We start from the raw sequence: 20,296 nt of genomic DNA, 5'->3' as shown, positions 1-20,296 counted from the left end.
TGGATGGGATATACTGAAGGAGGGAATAAGGGACTGTAGAGGAATGATTGATGTCTTTCTTAGGATGTAATGGCTCTGTTGTCTGATTTTCATTGGCTAACAAAGTTTGTAAAGCAATGCTACCAACTTTCTAAGACGTGGCACTTCTGGACGTGACTCTCCCAGTATTCCACATTTTTCGCCACCCAGCTGCTTAATTTGATCAAATAAAGTGCTGCTTGATCAAGAAGTGCCCCATTGGGTTATCTAATTAGATTAATATGGTATCTCAAGTTTAAGGGACTGGGACCTTACAGCAACATGCATGTATTTCATTTGTATGGTGCCATCACAACACACATGCCTCTGACTCCCTAGTAGATACTGCCTTTAAGAGGATATAGAAAATATATAACACCAGACACAGCACCCAAACTTTTTTCTGCTAGAAAGATGTATAGTTGGGGTCTTCAAACCTGGCCCTTTTATGACTTGTGGACTTCAACTCCCAGAATTCCTCAGCCAGGCACACTTGAGTTTTGAGGGATATTTTCACTCAACTGTTTAAACTAGGAGTCTCCTCTTCGTAAAACAGTTGTTGGCTTAGCCTGCTCAAGAGTTAGCCTGCAAAGAAAGACACAATAATCTAACACAATGTGTGAGCCCGTGTGATATCTGATGCCCTTTTCAAGATCAGATCTTTATGGCTGCCTATGGTAAGAGGAGGCAACATATGAGGCTATTCAAATATGTTGAAATCAAGACCGTCTACCCACATAAATTTTTCACGTGGCACTTGCTTAGCCCAGAACCTGGGATTAGCAACTGAGAAATGAGCAGGTGTGAAAGGGCTGACCCTGATGTAATAATTTCTGTTATCACCCATACAAGCAGCTATAAAGTTTCCCATGTAAATATAAGCTATTTAATGCAATGAATGGAAAGGCTTCTATCTTGTTAAAAGGGGTCCAGTGAGAAAGCACCACATATACCACAGCAATGACATCTGTCCCATTCTTTGAGAACATTACCATAGATAAAGCAAGCGGTAGAACATATTCATGAATCATTAATGGAGTTAGCAGGATAAACACAGGCCTGGGTATTATGCATTTTATTAAAATGAGTGATATCCAAGATTTTGTACTATTAAATGATTCAGATGCTCAAGCAGCCAAGAGCCATTTCAGACAATCCTTCAGATGTACACATAGAAAGGACTCAGCAGTGCAACATCCTGAGTAGGGGGAGATACTGGCAGACGAAAAAACATTAGATTTTGCCTGGAAAAGAGCCATTTTCCCGAAGTTCATCCCAGTTGTCAACCTGCAAAAGAACAGGACATTCATCGTTTCTCAATAAGAGTTATGCTGTAGAACTGCAACTCTTCCATACAATTATGCTTCTCAATTATGTCCAGAAAGAGAGGGACAAGAAATATTTTGCATACAATTCTGAATGGAGTTTTTTGACAGTGTGGAGTTGGTAATCAATTGTTTCCCAGATGTACTAGAACTGCAACACCCATAGTTAATATGCCAGGGATTCTAGTGCTTTACTCTGAACTATTTTGGTCTGACCCTTCATGGCTGACCCACTGAAAAGGGAGAGATCTTTTACAGAGTGTCTTCCTTTGCCCCCAACTGGTTTCTTATACAAAAATGCTTCAGCCAGACTTATGTAATTTACTTACCCAGAAAGAAGGGCACAGGGATGAGTATACTTTTTTATACCACTGACAGACGTAGGGATCAGACCCTTTGGCATTCATAGCTTTCTCACAGCGATGGAAATCTACCAGGAAAAAAAAAATCAAAATGCATCTAATCTGGGATCCGGAAGAACCCGTAAAACAGAACTGTGTATAAGCCTGAAGAATCTACAAGACTGTGTATTGTCCAACACCTGGGGTTCCAAAATTAAAAAAAAAACACCTCCCTGTATCCACCATTTTGCCCTCCCACACATCCAAATACATTTTATGACAATGATGATATAACATCAGTCCTGTTTTCGCAATCTCCAATCAATTGTTCCTATGGAAAACATTAGTGGGGATTCAATACTGTGTTATACAATCAGCCTAACCAGAAAATAAAAATTATCAAATCCCCACAACTCAATATTCTTGGTTGCATATTTATTTATTTATTATTAAATGTATATGGCATTTGATCTCACTACTGCAGTGACTCTTATATGCAAGATAAACAGTGGTTTTCAGAAGATTGAGGAGTTTTTAACGCAATCAGGACTGCCTGCCTGGTATAGTTAAAATTTTGTTTTACCATGGTAAACTATAACCCAAGCTGTCAAAAAAGTTCAAAAGATAAATTACAGAGAAAAAAGGAAGTGTGCTGTCTTAAAACTAAAAAAATAATTTGTTAAAGCCAAAGAAATTATTCTTCATCGTGTAGTGTTTTAAATATAGGTAGAAGCGGCAGGAATACCATTTATTGTTTAATCCTCTTTTAATTTTTGTATTTATATCTTTTAACTTTTTATTGTTGTGAGCCGCCCTGAGTCCTCAGGGAGAAGGGCGGCATATAAATTTAATAAACCTTAAACCTTAAACTTTCCATAAATATATTATTTTGACTTCAACAGAGAAAAACATGTTTTACAAAGAGTTCAGAATATGAAATCTTTTTTTCATATCCATAATGCAGAGACGCAAACATTCACATGCATCAGTTATACTAACCAAGGTAGTTCTGCCAACAGCCCCGTGTTTGATTTTGATTGGGGAATCTACTGTCGAATGGAGCTGTTTTGTAGTTCTCTATCTTGCTTCTTATGGATTCAGACATTTTCTGAAAATAGATATGAAATCAGGAAATTGATATATCCTGGTGCTTCAAAATGTAAACTATTAGAAGACATTTCCTGAGGGGGGGAAAATCATGTTTCCCTATGGCAATTTTATTCCCCAAAGAATTTAATACAGGATTGCCCTAGATATTTTATTCTAAGTAGAACCCCGCTCACAAATCATTGTCTACTCCCTATTGTATGCCTTCTGATTTGTAATCTTATAATCCCTTCCTCTATAATGAATGTATATACACAAACAATTCTTTTCTAATTATCTCAGTGCTGGAGTGAGCATTCCAAAGGACAGAGCAATGGGGGAAGGGGCTGTAAGAGCTATCCTTTTTACTTGGCTTACTTGTGAGTCAGGTTTTGGAAACCTTTCCCACCCTTTGTCCTCACCCAGATGTTTGGGATAGTACTCTTTGGACAGTATAAAGCAGGGAACTTGAAAATTGGTCCTTTTATGACTTGTGGACTTCAACTCCCAGAATTCCTCAGCGAAGCAGGCATGCCTGGCTGAGCAATTCGGGGAGTTGAAGTCTACAAGTCATAAAAGGGCCAAGTTTGAAGACCCCTGCTATAAAGCAAAGGAAAGCTAAGTAAAATCACTAGTACATTTGTGGTCATGTGATTGGACTTAGGAACAGTTTTGTTTAACAACTGAGTTGCCTGTCAAGGACTACTGGTACAGTCTGATTCTCCTAGCTGCAATCAGTGAAATAAATTAAATCTTCTGCTCACATCAGCTGTAGAAATATGTCTGGAACTCCTTCCTGCTAAATAGAAAAAAGCCTTGGTATCCTTACCAGTGACCAACACCTATTTTAATCTAATACATTAATATGCCTCTCCATTTTAAAAAACCTTGATAACAGACTGGACAGATGGTTTCATCCTTAAACTTTACAGCAGACAAGCTAGATTTTACCAAACCAGTTCTACATATATATTCTAGCCTTCTGAACAGAAATGATATGTATGACATAAGGCTTCAGAATGCTCACATGTCAAGAAATTGTAAGCAGATACTTTATTCTGCACTTCTGCTTGCTGGCTTTGGCCCAAAATAATAAAAGTGGAGGTGGTTAATCAGATTAATAAACAATTAAACATCTGAACCTTGAACAGATGACTAAATAAACAACTTGCTTATTTATTAGTTCAGTCTAGATGCAGTTTGAAAGAAACTTGCATCTACCAGAGTGATAGTGTCTAAGCAGCTCCTGAAATATTTCAATTGAACAATGGGAAGAAAGCATAAATTTTCATTAAATTGCTATTTGTGTCCCTTTAATTGAGACTTCATGACTCTTTACAGAACAGAAGAGCACCTTTCCCAATATGATTATCTGGGGGGGGGGAGGAGAATGAAAGGTACAAAGGTATCTTGCCTGCAGACAGGAAAACAATAACAAAAATGACATGCCATATGTGATACAGTGTGCCCCTTTAGTATGAAGTACTGAAGATTTATACACATTAGCTGGGTTCAACAGCAGCCTATGCTCAGACTACAAAACAGATGTTGTGTTCTCACAATATCCAATACCCAAAGAAAACAATTGTATGAAGGCTTCACTTGCGACTGACATGGTAAAACAGTGGCTTCCCACCATTCACCAAACCATAGTTACTGCCCCATTCCATTTCAAGGCTACCCCAGCTTTGTGAGAATTCTGCTTTTAGGAATTCAAGCTGTTTTAGCAAAATCAAGGTAAAAACAAGAAGGGGGGGGGAGGACCTCAATGCCCAAATCTGATGTACCCTAAGTTTCTTGCCAATGTTCCTAATCTTCATGTAAGTGCTAATCCACGATGAAAAGACAAGACAAGCTATTTGGGCCAAACAGAAATACTGTCACACAATCCCCCAACTAATGATGATGATGTTTTATTAAACTTGTGGAATACTGTCATTTGGCTGCAAGGTTACCTTTTGTATTAAGTCTGCTTGGGTGCACATTCTTTTTGAACATTATTTTTTTGCTACCAGAAGCCCTCGACTTACAACAGTTCATTTAGTGAATGTTCAAAGTTACAACAGCACTGGCCATTTTTCACACTTATGACCATTGCAGCTTCCCCAGGGTCATGCAATTTACATGCCAATCCTTGACAACTGATTCGTATTTATGCCGGCTAGAGTGTCCCGGGGTCACACGATCATCTTTAGTGATCTTCTGATAAGCCAAGTCAAAGGGGAAAGCCAGATCCAATTAACAACGGTGTTACCAACTTAACTAATTTTACTAATTTAACAACTGCAGTGATCCGCTAACAATTGTGGCAAGAAAAATCATAACACGGGGAGAAATTCACTTAGCAAATTTCTCACTTGTGCAACATACGTTTTGGGCTCAAGTGCCGTCATTAAGTCGAGGACTACCTGTATTTTGGAGAAGGCTGTCTTTGGGTGAGGCCACAAAGGGCCACAAAGGGGATGGAAAGAACTTCTTCTGCCCAGGACAAATTGAGAGGGCAAATTTCACCCAAACCGATCTCCTCCACCCCCTCCCTCCCTCCGAGCCCCCTTTTTTGTAGTAGTTGAGGGGTGCTGGGTGCCAAGAATAAAACGTGGAGGTGACCAAGGAAAGTAGGACTGTCTCTATGAGCCCCTCCCTCGACGGATGCCCGGGGAAGGCAAGGCAGGTTCCCCATCAAAAGAACCAGAACTGGGGTTCTTGGGGGTACAAACTTCCCGAAGGACCCCGGCCTCCTCCTCTTGCTGCCACCGCATGCCCTGGACTCCAACCTTCCTCACCCCTGGAGATGGGGAGGCCTGGAAAAAAACTGGAAAAATTGGGGTGGGGGGGGGAAAAGAGGGTTCCCCCATTTTTCCCCAAATGGTTTTGGGGAAAAAGGGGGGGGGAACTGTTTTTTCCCCCATTTTCTCATAGTTTTTTTCCTCCCCCCTCCAGGCTTTCCCATCTCTCCCCATCCCCCAAACTGAGGTGCTAATGGCCAGGAGGACGCAGCCTGCGACCCAAAGACCCGGACGGGCGTGTTTCCCCTTCGGGGTGGAGGTTTCCTCTGCACCGGGCCTTCCCGCGCTCTTCCCAAGGGTCGGCACTGCCGGGGAACCCCCTCCAAGGACGGAAGCAAGGCTGGGCTCCTCTCCCCGACCGGCTGCCGGCCAGCTTTCGGCTTCTCACCGCAACGAGACCGACGAAGCAGCGGCTTCCTCAAAGTCACTTTCACCTGCAGAACAGGCCACCAAGATGCCGGAATCAGCGACGGGGAGGCTAGAGCAGCACCGGAAGAGCGGGCGCAAGGACACTCTAGCTCCGCCCCTCGTTTTCCTGTTAGGTTCCCAACTCCAAAAGGGCGGAGGTGGGGAACTGTGGCTCCCCTTATGACTTGTGGACTTCAACTCCCACAATTCCTGAGCCAGGCCAGTTCCATAGCTGGATACCCTCCCCCCCCCCCAGTTGTACAGACTTCAGCTTCCCTAATTGCCCACAATTATCATCCTGACTGGGAAATTCTAGGAGTTGAACTCCAGGCATCTGGAGAGGATGAAATTGAAAGGTTAAGGCTTATTTTAACCAAGTCAAATTCAAACAAATGACAGCTGTGCACAGTTTCCATCCAGTGCTGTGCATAGCCAGCTTTCCTGATCTCCTTTTCCAAAACTAGATCCTAGAATGGAAAATGTGGAGTGTTTTCAAACCGGTCTCACAACTCTGAAAATTGTTGGACCTAAGTTAGTATCACTTGCGACCACTATTCATAATATGGAAACAGTCGTTTTTCCAGACCACCCAAACAAATGGGTCAACTGAGTGTGTGGTTGCCTTTATATGGTCTAACTGCCCTGGCTTTTTTAGGTTTAAAAATATTTCCAGTTAAAAGAAAAAAAAATCTGTTTTCCTTCCATCCTGAAGCTGAAGTGAATTCTGCACCAACATCTCACATAGACTGCTTTAATCACATATTAGGGTTTTTTGCTTTCCGGAAGGGTCTGTTTTTATTGAGATACATATCCAGTCTTGTTATTAGTGTTCTTTTGTGCTTCAGGCTCAGTGGTGGGATTCAGCTGGTTCGCACCACTTTGGCAGAACTGGTAGCTATTTTTTTGTTGCCCAGGCCCAGAATATTTTTTTATTTTTATTTTTTATTTTTATTACATTTATATCACGCCCTTCTCCGAAGACTCAGGGTGGCTTACAAGCTTAGCAGTAGCCTTCATTCTATGTATATGCCTGCTTGTTAGGGCTTTCACACACACCCCAAGCGGCATTATTACAAAGTCAGCTTATTGCCCCCAACAATCTGGGTCCTCATTTTACCTACCTCGGAAGGATGGAAGGCTGAGTCAACCTTGCAGCAATCACACGGAGAACCGGTTGTTCACATATTTGAATCCCACCACTGTTCAGGCTGCATGATGTAGAGCCAAGTTACATAAGGATGTGAAGGGTTCTGGAACAAAGGGAAATTGTTTAGCCTAATTGTTGGTTTCTTGCTTATAATCAGCTTTTGCACCAGAGAAATTTAATGCAAGCTTGGGAAACGTGTACATGGATGGGATATACATGTACATGCGTGGAGGGAATACGGGCAGGGCATTTTTTCTCATAGAACTCTCAGAACGGAGTTCTGCCACCTTTTTTGATGAATTTTTTTCAACTTTTGTACAAGCTGTGCTACTCCCTCTATTGGCTTTTGAAAGCCAATAGGAATTGCTGCTGAGCACGCCAAAAGACCTGGCCGGCAAATGTTGCACATGCAAGTCGTCTGCAACAAAGGCGAGTTGGCATGAACTTTGCACCTCTCCCTGCTGCCCAACTACACCATCTCCTGGTTGTAAGTAAGAGAGGACCAGGAGTGGGAGGTGGGGAGCAGCACTTAATTCTGCCCTTCCAAAAAAGTGGAGTCCATGTGCACTCCTGCCTAGTGCTCACCCGTGTCATCCAGCCTGGCACCGAAGCATGGAAAACATATGCGCGCCTGCCTCGTGCTCACCTCGTGTCAGCCAGGCTGACCACATATCAGAAGGAGAAAACACGGTGGCAAAGAAACCCTCTCCTCAAATAACTCGCATTTGTCAAGTCCACCCTGCCCTCTGCGAGGCCCTTGTCCCAATGGGGAGGCGAGGCCTGGTGGACATGATTTCCCTCTCCACCTCTTTTTAACGGTAGTCCTGAAGATACCTGGAGGAGACGGGAGCGATAACGCCACAGTGTTGTGGGAGCCGCGGGGCCTGCTCTACACGGCAGGGCTGCGCGTGGTGGAGGCGGTGCTGGCGGGGCAGCTGTGAGCGCTGGGCATGGAGGTGGCACCCATGGGGCACGGCAGGTGGCTGACCTTCCATGGGCCAGGCCAGCTGGTGGCCTACCCGGTGCTGGACCTGCGCCACCGCCTCCTTGATCTCTATTACCTCCTCTATTAAAATGCAACACATCATTTTCCAAGTAGACAGAAAAAATATTCCATCTTTACTATACCCACCTGCAGTATATAAATATTTTTTCACCCCTATGGCAGCCTACTATGCTGTCTTCATGATAATTTTCTACAATTCGAACTTAGTGTTCTAAGTTCATCATGAAGTAAGTCTGATGAAAATAACTATTTTGGCAGGGATGAATTAATATCATGCATTTTGGGTTATAGGAGCATCTCATTCACTTGAATCAATGTGATCATATCTTTAAAATGGTATGCACAAGCCATCAATAATGTGGTTGCTAATATAGGTAGGTCCGGCTTATGAGCTGTTTGTATTTAAGGAGATGCTCACAACAAATTCTAGTTTATTTGGTGAATGCCTGAAAGATGCATTACTTCATCTAAGCCAAAAACAGATGAAAAAACTAAAGGCAATTATGAATTAAACTTGGCTCAAATCTCAAAGATTTGCCAGACAAGAATTGGACAAAACTTTGGAATTTACTATGAACATTTGCCTTCAATACAATAAATTAAATTTATGATAAGAACTAAATATATATATTTTTAATTATATAAATAAATATATAAATAAAATTATATAAATAGAAGATTAACAAGATGAGAGTTTTGGCACCTTTTGTTAAAGAAAAAAACACTGAATAAGTGTCTTTCTTATGATGTAATTGCTCTGGCAAGCTTAGGAGACATCTACATGGATGGGATATACCGAAGGAGGGAATAAGGGAGTGTACAGGAATGATTGATGTTTTTCTTATGATGTAATGGCTCTGTTGTCTGACTTTCATTGGCTAACAAAGTGTATAAAGCAATGCTACCAACTTTCTAAGATGTGACAGTTCTGGACGTGACTCTGTCAGCATTCCAGATTGTTGGCCACCCAGCTGCTTAATTTGATCAAATAAAGTGCTGCTTGATCAAGAAGTCTCCGCTTGGGTTATCTGATTAGATTGATACGGTTTAAGTTTAAGTTTGAGACTGGGATCTTACAGGTAATAAACTGGTTTTTTCCCCACATTTGTCGTCCTGCCTCAGAGTGGAAGAGAACAAAGTGATTAATCAAATATTTTGAACTGTGCATTCTTTCCAAAATTGTTCCCCATTTCTATATTCCAGGCAAACATCTTGCCACGCAGATTTGAAGCTATGGTGCTGATCAGAGTGCTAGCAAACCTTCTGCTACTACAGCTTTCTTACGGTAAGAGCCTGGACAATGGAGCAAAGGGTGGATGGTGGATGGTGTCTTTTTTGCTTTAAACCTCTAGTTACAGGAGTAAACTTGCATGTAATGTTAACTGTAGATGTACAAGCAGGTCACAAGTAGAGAGTGGGTGAAGAAGGCCCGGTTGGTGCAAATGGAGAAGACCATTGCTGTATTTGTAATGATAGCATGAATTGATACATTTATTCATATCAGCAAAACTAGCCAGTTAAAAATATACTGTATAGTCCCAATTATGGTCAGCTTCCTTTTGTGTTTCTATTTATTTGGCAACTGACATCAATAGAGGAAGATAACTTATTAATTAATATAAGATGCATTGTCAAAAAAGTTGGGGAAGGGTTTTCAGTGTTAAAATGGTCTTTAAAAAAATGGTGTATGAGATGGCCATTGATTTTGCCATATGTCCTGATTTGACTAAGATGATCCCAGTTTTTGGCTCCACTACAAGCACCCTAACTGGTGTGCAAAAAAGTACTGGAAAGTATAGCTGTAAAGACCTACAAAGTCAGATTTAGCCATCTAGAGGTAGTCTTCAACCTTACGACCAAAATTGAGCTCAAAATTTCTTCTTTTTTTGGTAAGAGTTTTATTGATTTTTTTACAATAACAACCTCAATGCCAGGTGGAGAATTGATTCATAATTTTTTTAAAAAAATATACAATCAATAATAGTTAATTAACAGTCAATAATAATTTTTATATTTCCATAATTAGTATATCAATTGCTAATATATTTCCTTGCGCCTCTCTTATCCCAATAGTATTTTCCTTCTACAGCATTAAACAAATATAATTTTTGATATTTGATATTTTCCATATATGTTGTGTATGTAAAAATGCCAGGCTAGTACAGCCACCATAACACCAGATGGCACTGGCCAGGCGTCCTGACTGGTCAACTTGTCTGGTGGGAAATATACAACACCGGGTTAGGTGTTACCTGGCCAGTGGGAAAATATAGCAACCGGGTTGGCTGGTTGCATGGGCATCAGTAGGCTATAAGAGGACACTGGGGGTCTGGGGACTCAGTTCCATCTTGTAACCAATAAAGGTATCTTGTACTATGATGACTCGTTCCTGTGTCCATGCGGTCGCCCACGCTACAACAGTGATGACGAGGATGGGATCTTGTGAAGCGCAGTAAGTCGGTACTCCGGAAAAGCCGGACAGCAGCTGCTGCATAGAGCAGAGAGACTGCAGCACACCACGGGAAATTTAAAAAGCCATCAAACAAAGACAGAAGAATGTTGAGGCTCAGCAGCGTAAGGAAGTTTGATGTCTGGCACCCAGAAGAATGGGAAGATCATGTGGGGCAAGTAGAAGGATACTTGCTAGTGAATGGCATTACTGACGACCACAAGTAAGCAGCAGCATTATTGTCCCTCAGCGGACCGGCAGTTTACAAGGTAGCTGTGGGACTGTGCCACCCAGACGCAGTTGCCTCAGTTACCAGGCGAATCCCTTACAGACTTTGTGACAGCGGTACGAGAGGCCGCATGCCAATGCAAGTTTGCCGACCTGGACGAGAGGATCCGGAACAGAGTAGTCTTAGGGTTAAGGGATGAATGATTACAAAATAAGGTGATCGTGAAGCCCACCGGGGACCTTCAAGAGGTCCTAGATGACTTAATGACACACGAGATCACCGATGTACAAGACTCCCCCCGTCATAGCCATGGCACGAGTGGCTCTATTCACCAAGAAAGCCTTGTAGACGGCGGAGTGCGGGACCTGGAATTCGAAACTGAGATAGACGAAATAACCCAAAGATTCGAGAGGACATCAATCAGAAATGACCGCTGCGACACCACAGGAAGGCAAAGGAGGTCAACAACAACAACCACAACCAGATCACAGAAAGACACAAACAACAGTCGCAGAGACGCGGAGCAGAAATGCGGCAGCTGCGGGGGAAACCACTCGAGAGCATCATGCAGGTTCCGCAGTGCAAAGCGTCGCGCCTGTGGCAAGATGGGTCACATCCATGCCATCTGCCGAAGCCGGGTCCGGGACAGCCTCCACTACTTAGAAGCATGGGCACCAGGTACCAAACCCTTTATGCGTTGTGGCACAGAGCTCCTTTGGCCCCAGGCACAAACCACCAACTGGGGGGTAGTATCCATGGGCCGCTCTACCATAAATCAGATGCTAGGCCCTAAAGTTAGAATAGAGGTCCTGTTGCAGGGAATTCTCTGCAAGATGGAGATTGATTCAGGGGCTTCTGTATCTATAATTTCAAGGGAAACATTGTCTGCTATTGCGGAAAAGAGCAGCCACCGGATTCACCTCAAACCCACTCCAATTCAGTTAACAGATTTCCAATGGGCCCCGATTAAATTAAAGGGCAAGGCCACTATAGAAGTACGTTTTAAGGGATTTAAAGGCCCGTTGGAACTACTGGTAACTGAGGGCAGGAGAGCTAGTCTGGTAGGCCTTAATTGGTTCAGGGCATTAGGGATCTGATTAGGGGGAATCAATTCAATTCAACCCAAGAACCTCGAATCCGTTTGCAAAAAATTTGCAGACGTATTCGATGGAACATTGGGCAAGTACAAAGGGCCCCCCATTAAATTTAATTTAAACCCGGAGGTCCTCCCCATCAGAATTAAGGCCAGGAGAGTTCCATTCACTCTCAAGCACAAGATTGAGAGCAAACTGGGAAAGTTAGTAGGCCAGGAAGTGTTAGAACCAGTGGAAGGAGGGCCCTGGGAAACCCCCATCGTCACCCCCCTCAAACCCAATGGGGAAATAAGGATTTGTGCAGATTACGAAGCGACCCTGAACAGGGCTTTAAATCTGCATGCTTACCCGGTTCCAACGGTGAAGCATGTTCTCTCAGCTATCCAGTCGGGTGCCATTTTTGCTAAATTAGATTTAGCGCAGGAATATCAGCAGTTAACTGTAACCAAAGAAACTGGATGCACAAACCATTGTAACCCACAAGGGGGCGTTCAGAGTCAACAGACTGCAGTTTGGCATCTCAGCTGCCCCAGGTATTTTCCAAGAACCGGGTTGGCTGGTTGCATGGGCATGAGTAGGCTATAAGAAGACACTGGGGGTCTGGGGACTCAGTTCCATCTTGTAACCAATAAAGGTATCTTGTGCTATGATGACTCGTTCCTGTGTCCACGCGGTCACCCACGCTACAACAATATATAAATGACTAAATAAAAACATTGTCTTCTACATTCATACCAACAATAATAACATCCATATATAGCATTTTTTTCTTATTAGCTTATATCCAAATTTTCTTTTTTTTTAAAAAAAGAAGTTTTATTTTTCAATTTACAACCTATATATTTTTAGAAAGCATCATGATACCTGGGTAGTCCTCCTTCATGGATTATTGCTTTGTCATGGCGAAGGGGCTTGCATAATTTAATGAAGCTATGAGCTATGCCGTGCAAGGCCACCCAAGATGGACAGGTCATAGCAGAGAGTTCTGACAAAACATGATCTACTGGAGAAGGAAATGGCAACCCACTCCAGTATCTTTGCCATGAAAACCCCATGGACAGTACCAAAAGGAAAAAAGATATGATGCTGGAAGATGAGCCCCTCAGGTCAGAAGGCGTCCAATATGCTACTGGGGAAGAGCAGAGGGCTAGTACTAGTAGCGCCAGAAAGAATGAAGTGACTGGGCCAAAGCCGAAAGGACGCTCAGCTGTGGATGTATCTGGTGGTGAAAGGAAAGTCCGAAGATTTTTTCTCCATAGGAACCTGGAATGTAAGATCCATGAATCAAGGAAACCTGGATGTGGTCAAACAAGACTGAACATCGACATCTTAGGAATCAGCGAACTAAAATGGACAGGAATGGGTGAATTTAATTCAGATGACCATCAGGTATACTACTGTGGGCAAGAATCCCTCAGAAGAAATGGAGTAGCCTTCATAGTCAATGCAAGAGTAGGAAAAGCAATAGTGGGATACAATCCCCAAAATGACAGAATGATCTCAGTTCAAATCCAAGGCAAACCATTCAGTATCACAGTAGTCCAAGTCTATGCCCCAACCACCAGTGCTGAAGAGGATGAAATTGACTGGTTCTATGAAGCCCTACAGCACCTTATAGAACTAACTCCAAAAAATGATGTCCTTATCATCATATGCTTAAAATCTTACAAGCTAGACTCCAGCACTATGTGGATCGAGAACTATCAGAAATACAGGCAGGATTTCGAAGACACAGAGGAACTAGAGATCAAATTGCCAACATACGCAGGATCATGGAGAAAGCTAGGGAGTTCAAGAAAAATATCTACTTCTGCTTCATTGACTATGCTAAAGCATTTGATTGTGTGGATCACAACAAAGTGTATGTGTGTGTAGACACATATGTACACATTAATTACTTAAGATTCACAGGTAGTTTACCTACATGGACATAGGGATATATATGATTTGCAAATAATCCATTTTATTCAACTGGTTTAATACTGTGTGTCCCACAGTCATCTCTTATCCTCCAAAATTAGTGTACTGATAGAAACACTACCAATAAAAGCGATTCTGTTCTATTCCACAGCCAAACACTGAACTTTTTTGGTTTCTTTGCAGCACAAAAGTCTTCTGAATTGGTCATTGGAGGTCGCCGATGTAACATAAATGAACATCGTTTCCTTGCACTCGTGAACTCTGACAATCAACAATGCAGTGGGATTTTGATCAACCAGGAATGGGTGCTCACTGCTGCACACTGCGACGGGTGAGAGCTTTACAGAATGTGGAAGAGTTGAGGGAGATCGTGGTTAGGTATCCAGATTTTTTTATAATGTTTGTGCTAGTTTTTACTGATTTCTCTGTGCATCTTAAATGACTGTTGTGCTGTTACTGCTGTTGCTCCTCACAATCATGTCTTGAGCAATGCTGTTTATATTTATGGTGGAATTTCCATCTTCTTCACCACAGTATTCATATCGTTCCTTTTTTCTGGGATATAATAATAACAAGAATAACAAAATCTGGAACATTACCTGAATACCATCAGCACTGACAAAATCACCACAGTCAACTGCAAAAGGCAGCCTTACTTGGAACATCCTGTGATAATCCTTTTAATACCATGGAACCACAAAATTGACCTACCCCAGGTCCTTGGGAAGGACTTGACAAGTGGATAAAAATGCCAAATCCAGTCTAACTATGTGGCTGACTGTGGAACTAACCAGAAAATATTAACCATATGCTGCCTGACTCTAGGGGTTTGCCATAAGAAAATATTTTTTTAAAAAAAATCAATAAAAGATAAAAGATAAAAAGATGATGAAGTGAGAAGCTTCTCTCTCAATTATCAAAGACCTGGGTGAGGCACTACATCTTAATACCACTTCTAAACAAGAGCAGAGTGGGCTCCATCCAGATTTTGTGTTCATCTTTATCTATCCCACCATCCTTTGAGATAGGCTGAGTTGAGAGAGGATGTGTGCAATACAAAGTCATAACGTTAGTACCAATGAGTTCTATCTTTAACACAGTCATCTATAATTTATAAGTGCAACGTTCACACAATACACATCCAAGTCAAGAAAGAGATGGATTCATACTATATGCTAAACACATAGGTTAATTCACATTTCATGATTTTGCATAAAGAATGGAAATAGCTTATTCCATTACAGCTAATTTGTTTTTAACTTTTGTATTTTGCTTTTTAATAACCCTGTAAACTGCCCTGAGTCCTCCGGGAAAGGGCGGTATATAAATGTAATAAAATAAATAAATAAATAAAATAAATAAATCACCTTGAATAAATTTCTTGAGTGAACCCAGATCTCTAGGACATTGACAGTAACTCTTCCAGGTTTCAGGCAGGTTTTCCCCCCAAACACAATTGGAGAAGGTAGGTTATGGCCCTTTCTTGTTTGGCGCTAACGATCTCGCTTGAGGGACAAAATGAGGTCAAGGACCATCACAACTAATATAGAGTTTACTTTAAATTGTTCTTGTTAACTTGTTGTTTTTCTTGTAGGAAAATTATGAAGATACAGCTTGGTGTGCATAGCAAAAAGGTACCAAATAAGGATAAGCAGACAAGAGTCCCAAAGCAGAAGTTCTTTTGTCTCAGTAGCAAAGAATATACCATGTGGGACAAGGACATCATGTTGATCAGGCTGAACACACCTGTTAACAGTAGTACACACATCGCGCCTCTCAGCTTGCCTTCCAGTCCTCCCATTGTGGGCTCAGTTTGCCGTATTATGGGATGGGGCACAATCTCAACTACTAAAGGTAGGGATCTCTGTCTATACTCTCAGATGCAGCTTTTGATGTAACATCAACTAGGTCTAGGGTCCCACTGTGTCACCCATGAATATTGGAATGTGGATGGACAATGGGATTCCATAAGATTCCATTTCTTCATCACTAACACACCCAAAAGGTCCTTGGAATAAAAGAAGTAAGGAACTGGCATGCTGTATAGCCAGTTAGATCAGGTTTATTTATAGCAGTGCTGTTGGGATTTAGAAAAGTCCCATTAGCATGGCAGTCTTGGTTGGCTTCATTACCTTTAATAATGGGGTGTTTTGTGAAAGGCCATGACCGTTTTGTAAATGGAAAGTCTCCTTCGGAGGATGTTTTCTGAGTATATTTACCTCTTGCTCTGAAAAGACCAAATATGAACTCAAAAACATGGCCTATCCTTGGATGGATATAAAATCTTGGTGGATGGTTGCAGATGACTTCTTCCTTTTAAGTCCTGGTGGTGCAGTGGTTAGAATGCAGTATTGCAGCTATCTCTGCTCCCAGCCTGCAATTCGATCCTGACGGGGCTCAAGGTTAACTCAGCCTTCCATGCTTTAGAGGTTGATAAAAGGAGGACTCAGATTGCTGGGGGCAATATGCGGATATTGTAAATCACCCAGAGAGTGCAGTATATAGGTCTAAGTGCTATTGCTAGTAAGGCTATGGAAGTATTAGATGCACTCTCATCTTTGGCTTTTGGTCATCCACACATTCAAACCTGCCAAAGTAGGTAGATCTTGCAAGGCCACCTTGTTTTCGACCTAGATTTCTACCAAATAGGTGTAGCTAGAGGAGATAAGTCACACATGCTTGGTAAAAGAGCTGGGAAATAATTAAGGACTTGCACAAATAATTTTCAACTAACCACTGAGGCACCACAAGTTTTTTTGGAATACATGGAGACCCAGTGAATTTAAAGCAAAACTTTACTGCTTGCGATGTAAATTTTCTCATGCGCACACATGGACACATGCACCCATCCTTAAACACATCCTTCTTAATTAGTTGTGGATCCAAAGATGACTCAAGAAGTGGGTGAGCTTTAGGACCCCTTTTTATTCTCAAAAGTTCTTGATTTGTTGATTAACTGGGATTAGTGTTTATTCCATATTCTCAGGCTCAACTTTGACTGAGTCAGATGACATTTTTCCTTTGTTTCATTAGACTTATTTCAATCTCATCTGTCCTCCCTAAGGGATCTTTTAGACAAGATTCCTGGCTTTTTGTTCTTGTACACAATGCAAACTTATGGGTCTGCTTCATCTTCAGATATGGAAGTCTCAGTATGCTGGCTGAGGAATTTTGGGAGTGGAAGTTTACAAGCCTTAAAGTTGCCAAGTTTGGAGACCCCCGTTCTAGGTCATCTCCAGGGGATGCGAGATCAGTTGTATCACTTTTGAACTAGCAAAAGCCCCACTTTTCCAACAAGGCAATCTTTGCGTAGAGTGCCGGAGAAATTTGAGAAGCCTTCAAATGCTATCACCTGATTTAATACCTATTAAATATCTTGACAAAAAACATTTAACTAAATCTGTTTTTCCCAGGAGTCTCTTTGAATGGTTTTGAAAGACAATACTTCCTATTCCCAGGCAGTGAGATCAGCTCCGTTTGTTGGAGACAAAGGAAATTATACAGTAGCTCTATGCATCTAGGTGGTAAATTGTGAAAAGTAGAATTTTGCCTATTTTTTATCTTTTTCAGTGATTTTGCCCGATGTCCCTCATTGTGCTAACATTGAGATACTCAAATATTCGAAGTGTCAAAGAGTTCACCCAGAGTTGCCGGCGAAAGGGAGAGTAGTGTGTGCAGGTATCTGGCAAGGAGGCAAAGATTCATGTCACGTAAGATGATCCATTTTAAGAGAGACTCCTAAAGAAATGATGCCAATTTTCAAAGCTATGACAGAGATCTAGCCTTGAAGGCATCTTGTAGAATCAAGTTATGGGTTTTTCTAACTCAAGTGCCTTCTAGCTGTCTACATTTCCAGACTTCCCAATACTGGTGATTCGGGGGGGAACGGACTCAAAGAGTTAAATTCTTCTACAAGGATCCTGGATTGGGGAATATCAAAGTGAAACATTGGGGGCTATATGTGAATGGATGATGGGAGGGAATTGCTTGCTTCACTTCCCATTCATAGTTATGGTAGTAATGTTTCATGTTTGATTTTTCTCAACAGGGTGACTCTGGGGCACCCCTCATCTGTAACGGACAATTGCAGGGCCTTCTATCTTGGGGGGGCGATCCTTGTGCCCAACCGCTTCAGCCTGGCCTCTACACCGACATATTTGATTATAGTGACTGGATCAAGAGCATTATTGCAGGAAATACAACTGCGACTTGCCCCCCGTGAAAACTTTTGAAAAAGTTAAGAGGAGAAAATGTAGCATATTAGTACATCTCTTCTATATCCCTTACCATGTTCAACTGCATTGGAATATATTCCCAAGCAGTAAACTTTTTTAGACTCGAATAGGACTGCCTTTGGAGGAAGAAATGCTCAAAATAGTGCTGCAGGGATCATGTCTCATTTAATTTCAGTATAAAACAATAGGCTCATATGGAGTCATGCAATCACCACACAAACATCCATATACCCAGGTCCCACTGTTGCCTAAAAAGGATCCCAGATTAACCCCCACTTCCCAATGACTAAATTGAATCTTTTGAGAATGATATTTTGGTTAAAGAAATAGAAAAGATTTGGAATATATATGTCACTCTAAGAGGGATGAATCCCCTAAATAATATGGTATGCTTTTCCCCTTTTTTTATTCTACTTCTTGATGTGAGTAATATAAAAAAGTTGAAATGGCTAAAGGAAATGTTTTAGATATTTAAATGTGATTGAATTTCAGAAAATTATAATGGATAAAAAATGTTTTGAATAAGAGTTAAAGAACTAAATGACTAGATGTATTAAATGAAATATTTAAAGATTAAACATATTTTTAATAATGTTTAAAAAGAATAAGAAATCTTGGAAACAAATATATTTTAGTTTAGGAGGGATATATATTTTAAGTAGTATTTTATTTTTTATGTTTCTTTACTCTTGTTCTCCTTTCTTTTTTTCACTGTTTTATCTATTCCTTAAGAAATGTAAAAATGTGAGATGATTCATATAGAAAAAATAGAGTTAAATTTTTAGATGCAATTAATTTTTGAGAAAAATCTTAACCAGTAAGAGAATCTTGTGGGAGAAACAAATTTAAATAAGGACTGTAACAGGATGTATGATAAGGCAACCAGAATGATTGGATAGAAAAGAAATATTACGGTATATTGATGTGATTATTATTTTTAGGAATATTGGGAAAAATTATATATTTAATTGTTATCTATCACAACAAATATTGTATTAACTCAATGTTTGCAAAAGAGGATATTTTGGGGAAAAGAGGAAATCAATTAAAGCTGTTATGGATTATAGAAATCAATGCTTGGTAATTGTTTTATAAATGTAAACCCAGACAACACTCTGTTTACCAATTATTAAGTGATTTATGTTTAATAAAATCAATAAATTACAAAAAAAAGAAAGAAAAAGTTCTGACCTGGTGGAAAGGATACTACTAGATGGGAAAAAAATTCTAACCTGTTTGATCACCTAATGCAATGTGTAAAGCCAACTGACGTTTGTTCCTACCATTTATGGATTACTAGCAGAGATCAGACCATTACATAACCTAAACTGAGCTAGGATTGATTTTGCTATTATTGAGAACTCAGCTTCCATCCTAGGTTGCCCTCCCTAGGCAGTCCTTTAACAGGACTCATTCTCGAATAAGCCTACCTTGGCCCTTCCTTTCACCTACAAACCAAATACATTGTTCTTAACCCCTTTAATTCAATAGTATGTAACGTAGCGATAATCTTCTTGGATAGATTTTTGACCCACTGAGGACAGGCGCAGTAAGGGCTATTAATCGTGAACGCTTCCAAGCTGGGGGAAGTACAGTCCAACTAACAGGTGCAGGGAACGCCCTCGTTTCTTGCTTGTGAGTACCCCAGCGGTATCTAGTGGGCACTGCAAGAAACAAAATCTTGGACCGAGATAGCTTAGAGTCCATCTAGCAGAGCTATTTATGCGCTGTTATCTAAAGCAGGGGTGAGAAGCCATCAAATACATGACTGGAAAAGAACTGTATATTTAGCTTTTATTAACATTTCATGTAAATAAAATTAAGTCATACTGAGTGTCTGGCCCAGCTCCAGGAAAGCTGCATCCCAGGACGTCATTCAAAAACTACGCAAATCTGTAGAGCCAAGGGAAAAAAAGTTAAGCTCCTGGATCTTTGCGTTGTGCGAACCCAGCCAGTGACGCTTATGGCCCAAGATTTCAAGCATAGGTTGTATTTTTAGGAGTGGCTAATGTTGTGTATGTAAATAGTTAGCAATAAGCCATAGAAGATATTGCAAACACTGTGCAGCTTTGCAAGGTTTAAAGCGGGAAAAGAAGGTGCAATCATTGGACGCCACAACCAAGGAGCGGGAAAACAGACAGTTTGTATTGGTTACAGTTCAAACGCTTTCTCTATAAAAGGGTTGCAACATTTGACATTTGACAGTTGACTTTGTGTATTCAATAAACTCGTTCAGTGTTAACCACTCTGAG

The 20,296-nt window shown here is 41.1% G+C and overlaps 2 protein-coding genes and 1 long non-coding RNA gene across 3 annotated transcripts in view; 1 reads left to right on the top strand and 2 right to left on the bottom strand.

The window, feature by feature from the left end:
- Positions 1 to 1,077: 1,077 nt before the first annotated feature.
- COX6B1 (cytochrome c oxidase subunit 6B1) lies at positions 1,078 to 6,100 on the bottom strand. The gene is made up of 4 exons (XM_083369572.1): positions 5,945 to 6,100; positions 2,684 to 2,792; positions 1,673 to 1,773; positions 1,078 to 1,305 (listed from the first exon to the last, which is right to left on the bottom strand). The coding sequence occupies exons 2-4, from the start codon at positions 2,787 to 2,789 to the stop codon at positions 1,252 to 1,254; spliced, it is 261 nt and encodes an 86-aa protein (XP_083225698.1). The 5' UTR covers positions 2,790 to 2,792; positions 5,945 to 6,100; the 3' UTR covers positions 1,078 to 1,251.
- A 2,893-nt stretch (positions 6,101 to 8,993) lies between these two features.
- On the top strand, positions 8,994 to 19,228 carry LOC310644487 (snake venom serine protease nikobin). Its single transcript, XM_083369544.1, has 6 exons — positions 8,994 to 9,196; positions 9,321 to 9,402; positions 13,993 to 14,140; positions 15,404 to 15,663; positions 17,380 to 17,519; positions 17,858 to 19,228. Exons 2-6 carry the CDS (start codon positions 9,351 to 9,353, stop codon positions 18,029 to 18,031), a joined length of 774 nt encoding a protein of 257 aa, XP_083225670.1. The 5' UTR covers positions 8,994 to 9,196; positions 9,321 to 9,350; the 3' UTR covers positions 18,032 to 19,228.
- The window catches only part of LOC310644500, a 33,139-nt gene continuing 31,613 nt past the window's right edge, over positions 18,771 to 20,296 (bottom strand). The window contains exon 2 of the long non-coding RNA XR_014493304.1: positions 18,771 to 19,235. This is a non-coding gene — a long non-coding RNA (uncharacterized lncRNA). The remainder of the gene's footprint in view (positions 19,236 to 20,296) is intronic.

This window comes from Vipera ursinii (assembly GCF_947247035.1).
Source record: "Vipera ursinii genome assembly, chromosome: 9".
Taxonomy (NCBI): Eukaryota; Metazoa; Chordata; class Lepidosauria; order Squamata; family Viperidae; genus Vipera; species Vipera ursinii.
The sequence above is the reverse complement of the archived record's forward strand: the minus strand, read 5'-3'. Positions and strand labels throughout refer to the sequence as shown.

Bases quoted from the DNA above. Each gene is read 5' to 3' on its own strand.
- LOC310644487 (XM_083369544.1), top strand. From the start codon at position 9,351: ATGGTGCTGATCAGAGTGCTAGCAAACCTTCTGCTACTACAGCTTTCT. The intron at 15,664-17,379 runs GTAGGGATCTCT...TATCTTTTTCAG, and splicing joins CACAATCTCAACTACTAAAG to TGATTTTGCCCGATGTCCCT. The intron at 17,520-17,857 runs GTAAGATGATCC...TTTTCTCAACAG, and splicing joins GAGGCAAAGATTCATGTCAC to GGTGACTCTGGGGCACCCCT.
- COX6B1 (XM_083369572.1), bottom strand. From the start codon at position 2,789: ATGTCTGAATCCATAAGAAGCAAGATAGAGAACTACAAAACAGCTCCA. The intron at 1,774-2,683 runs GTTAGTATAACT...TTTTCCTGGTAG, and splicing joins CTGTTGGCAGAACTACCTTG to ATTTCCATCGCTGTGAGAAA. The intron at 1,306-1,672 runs GTAAGTAAATTA...GTTCTTTTGCAG, and splicing joins CCCTGTGCCCTTCTTTCTGG to GTTGACAACTGGGATGAACT.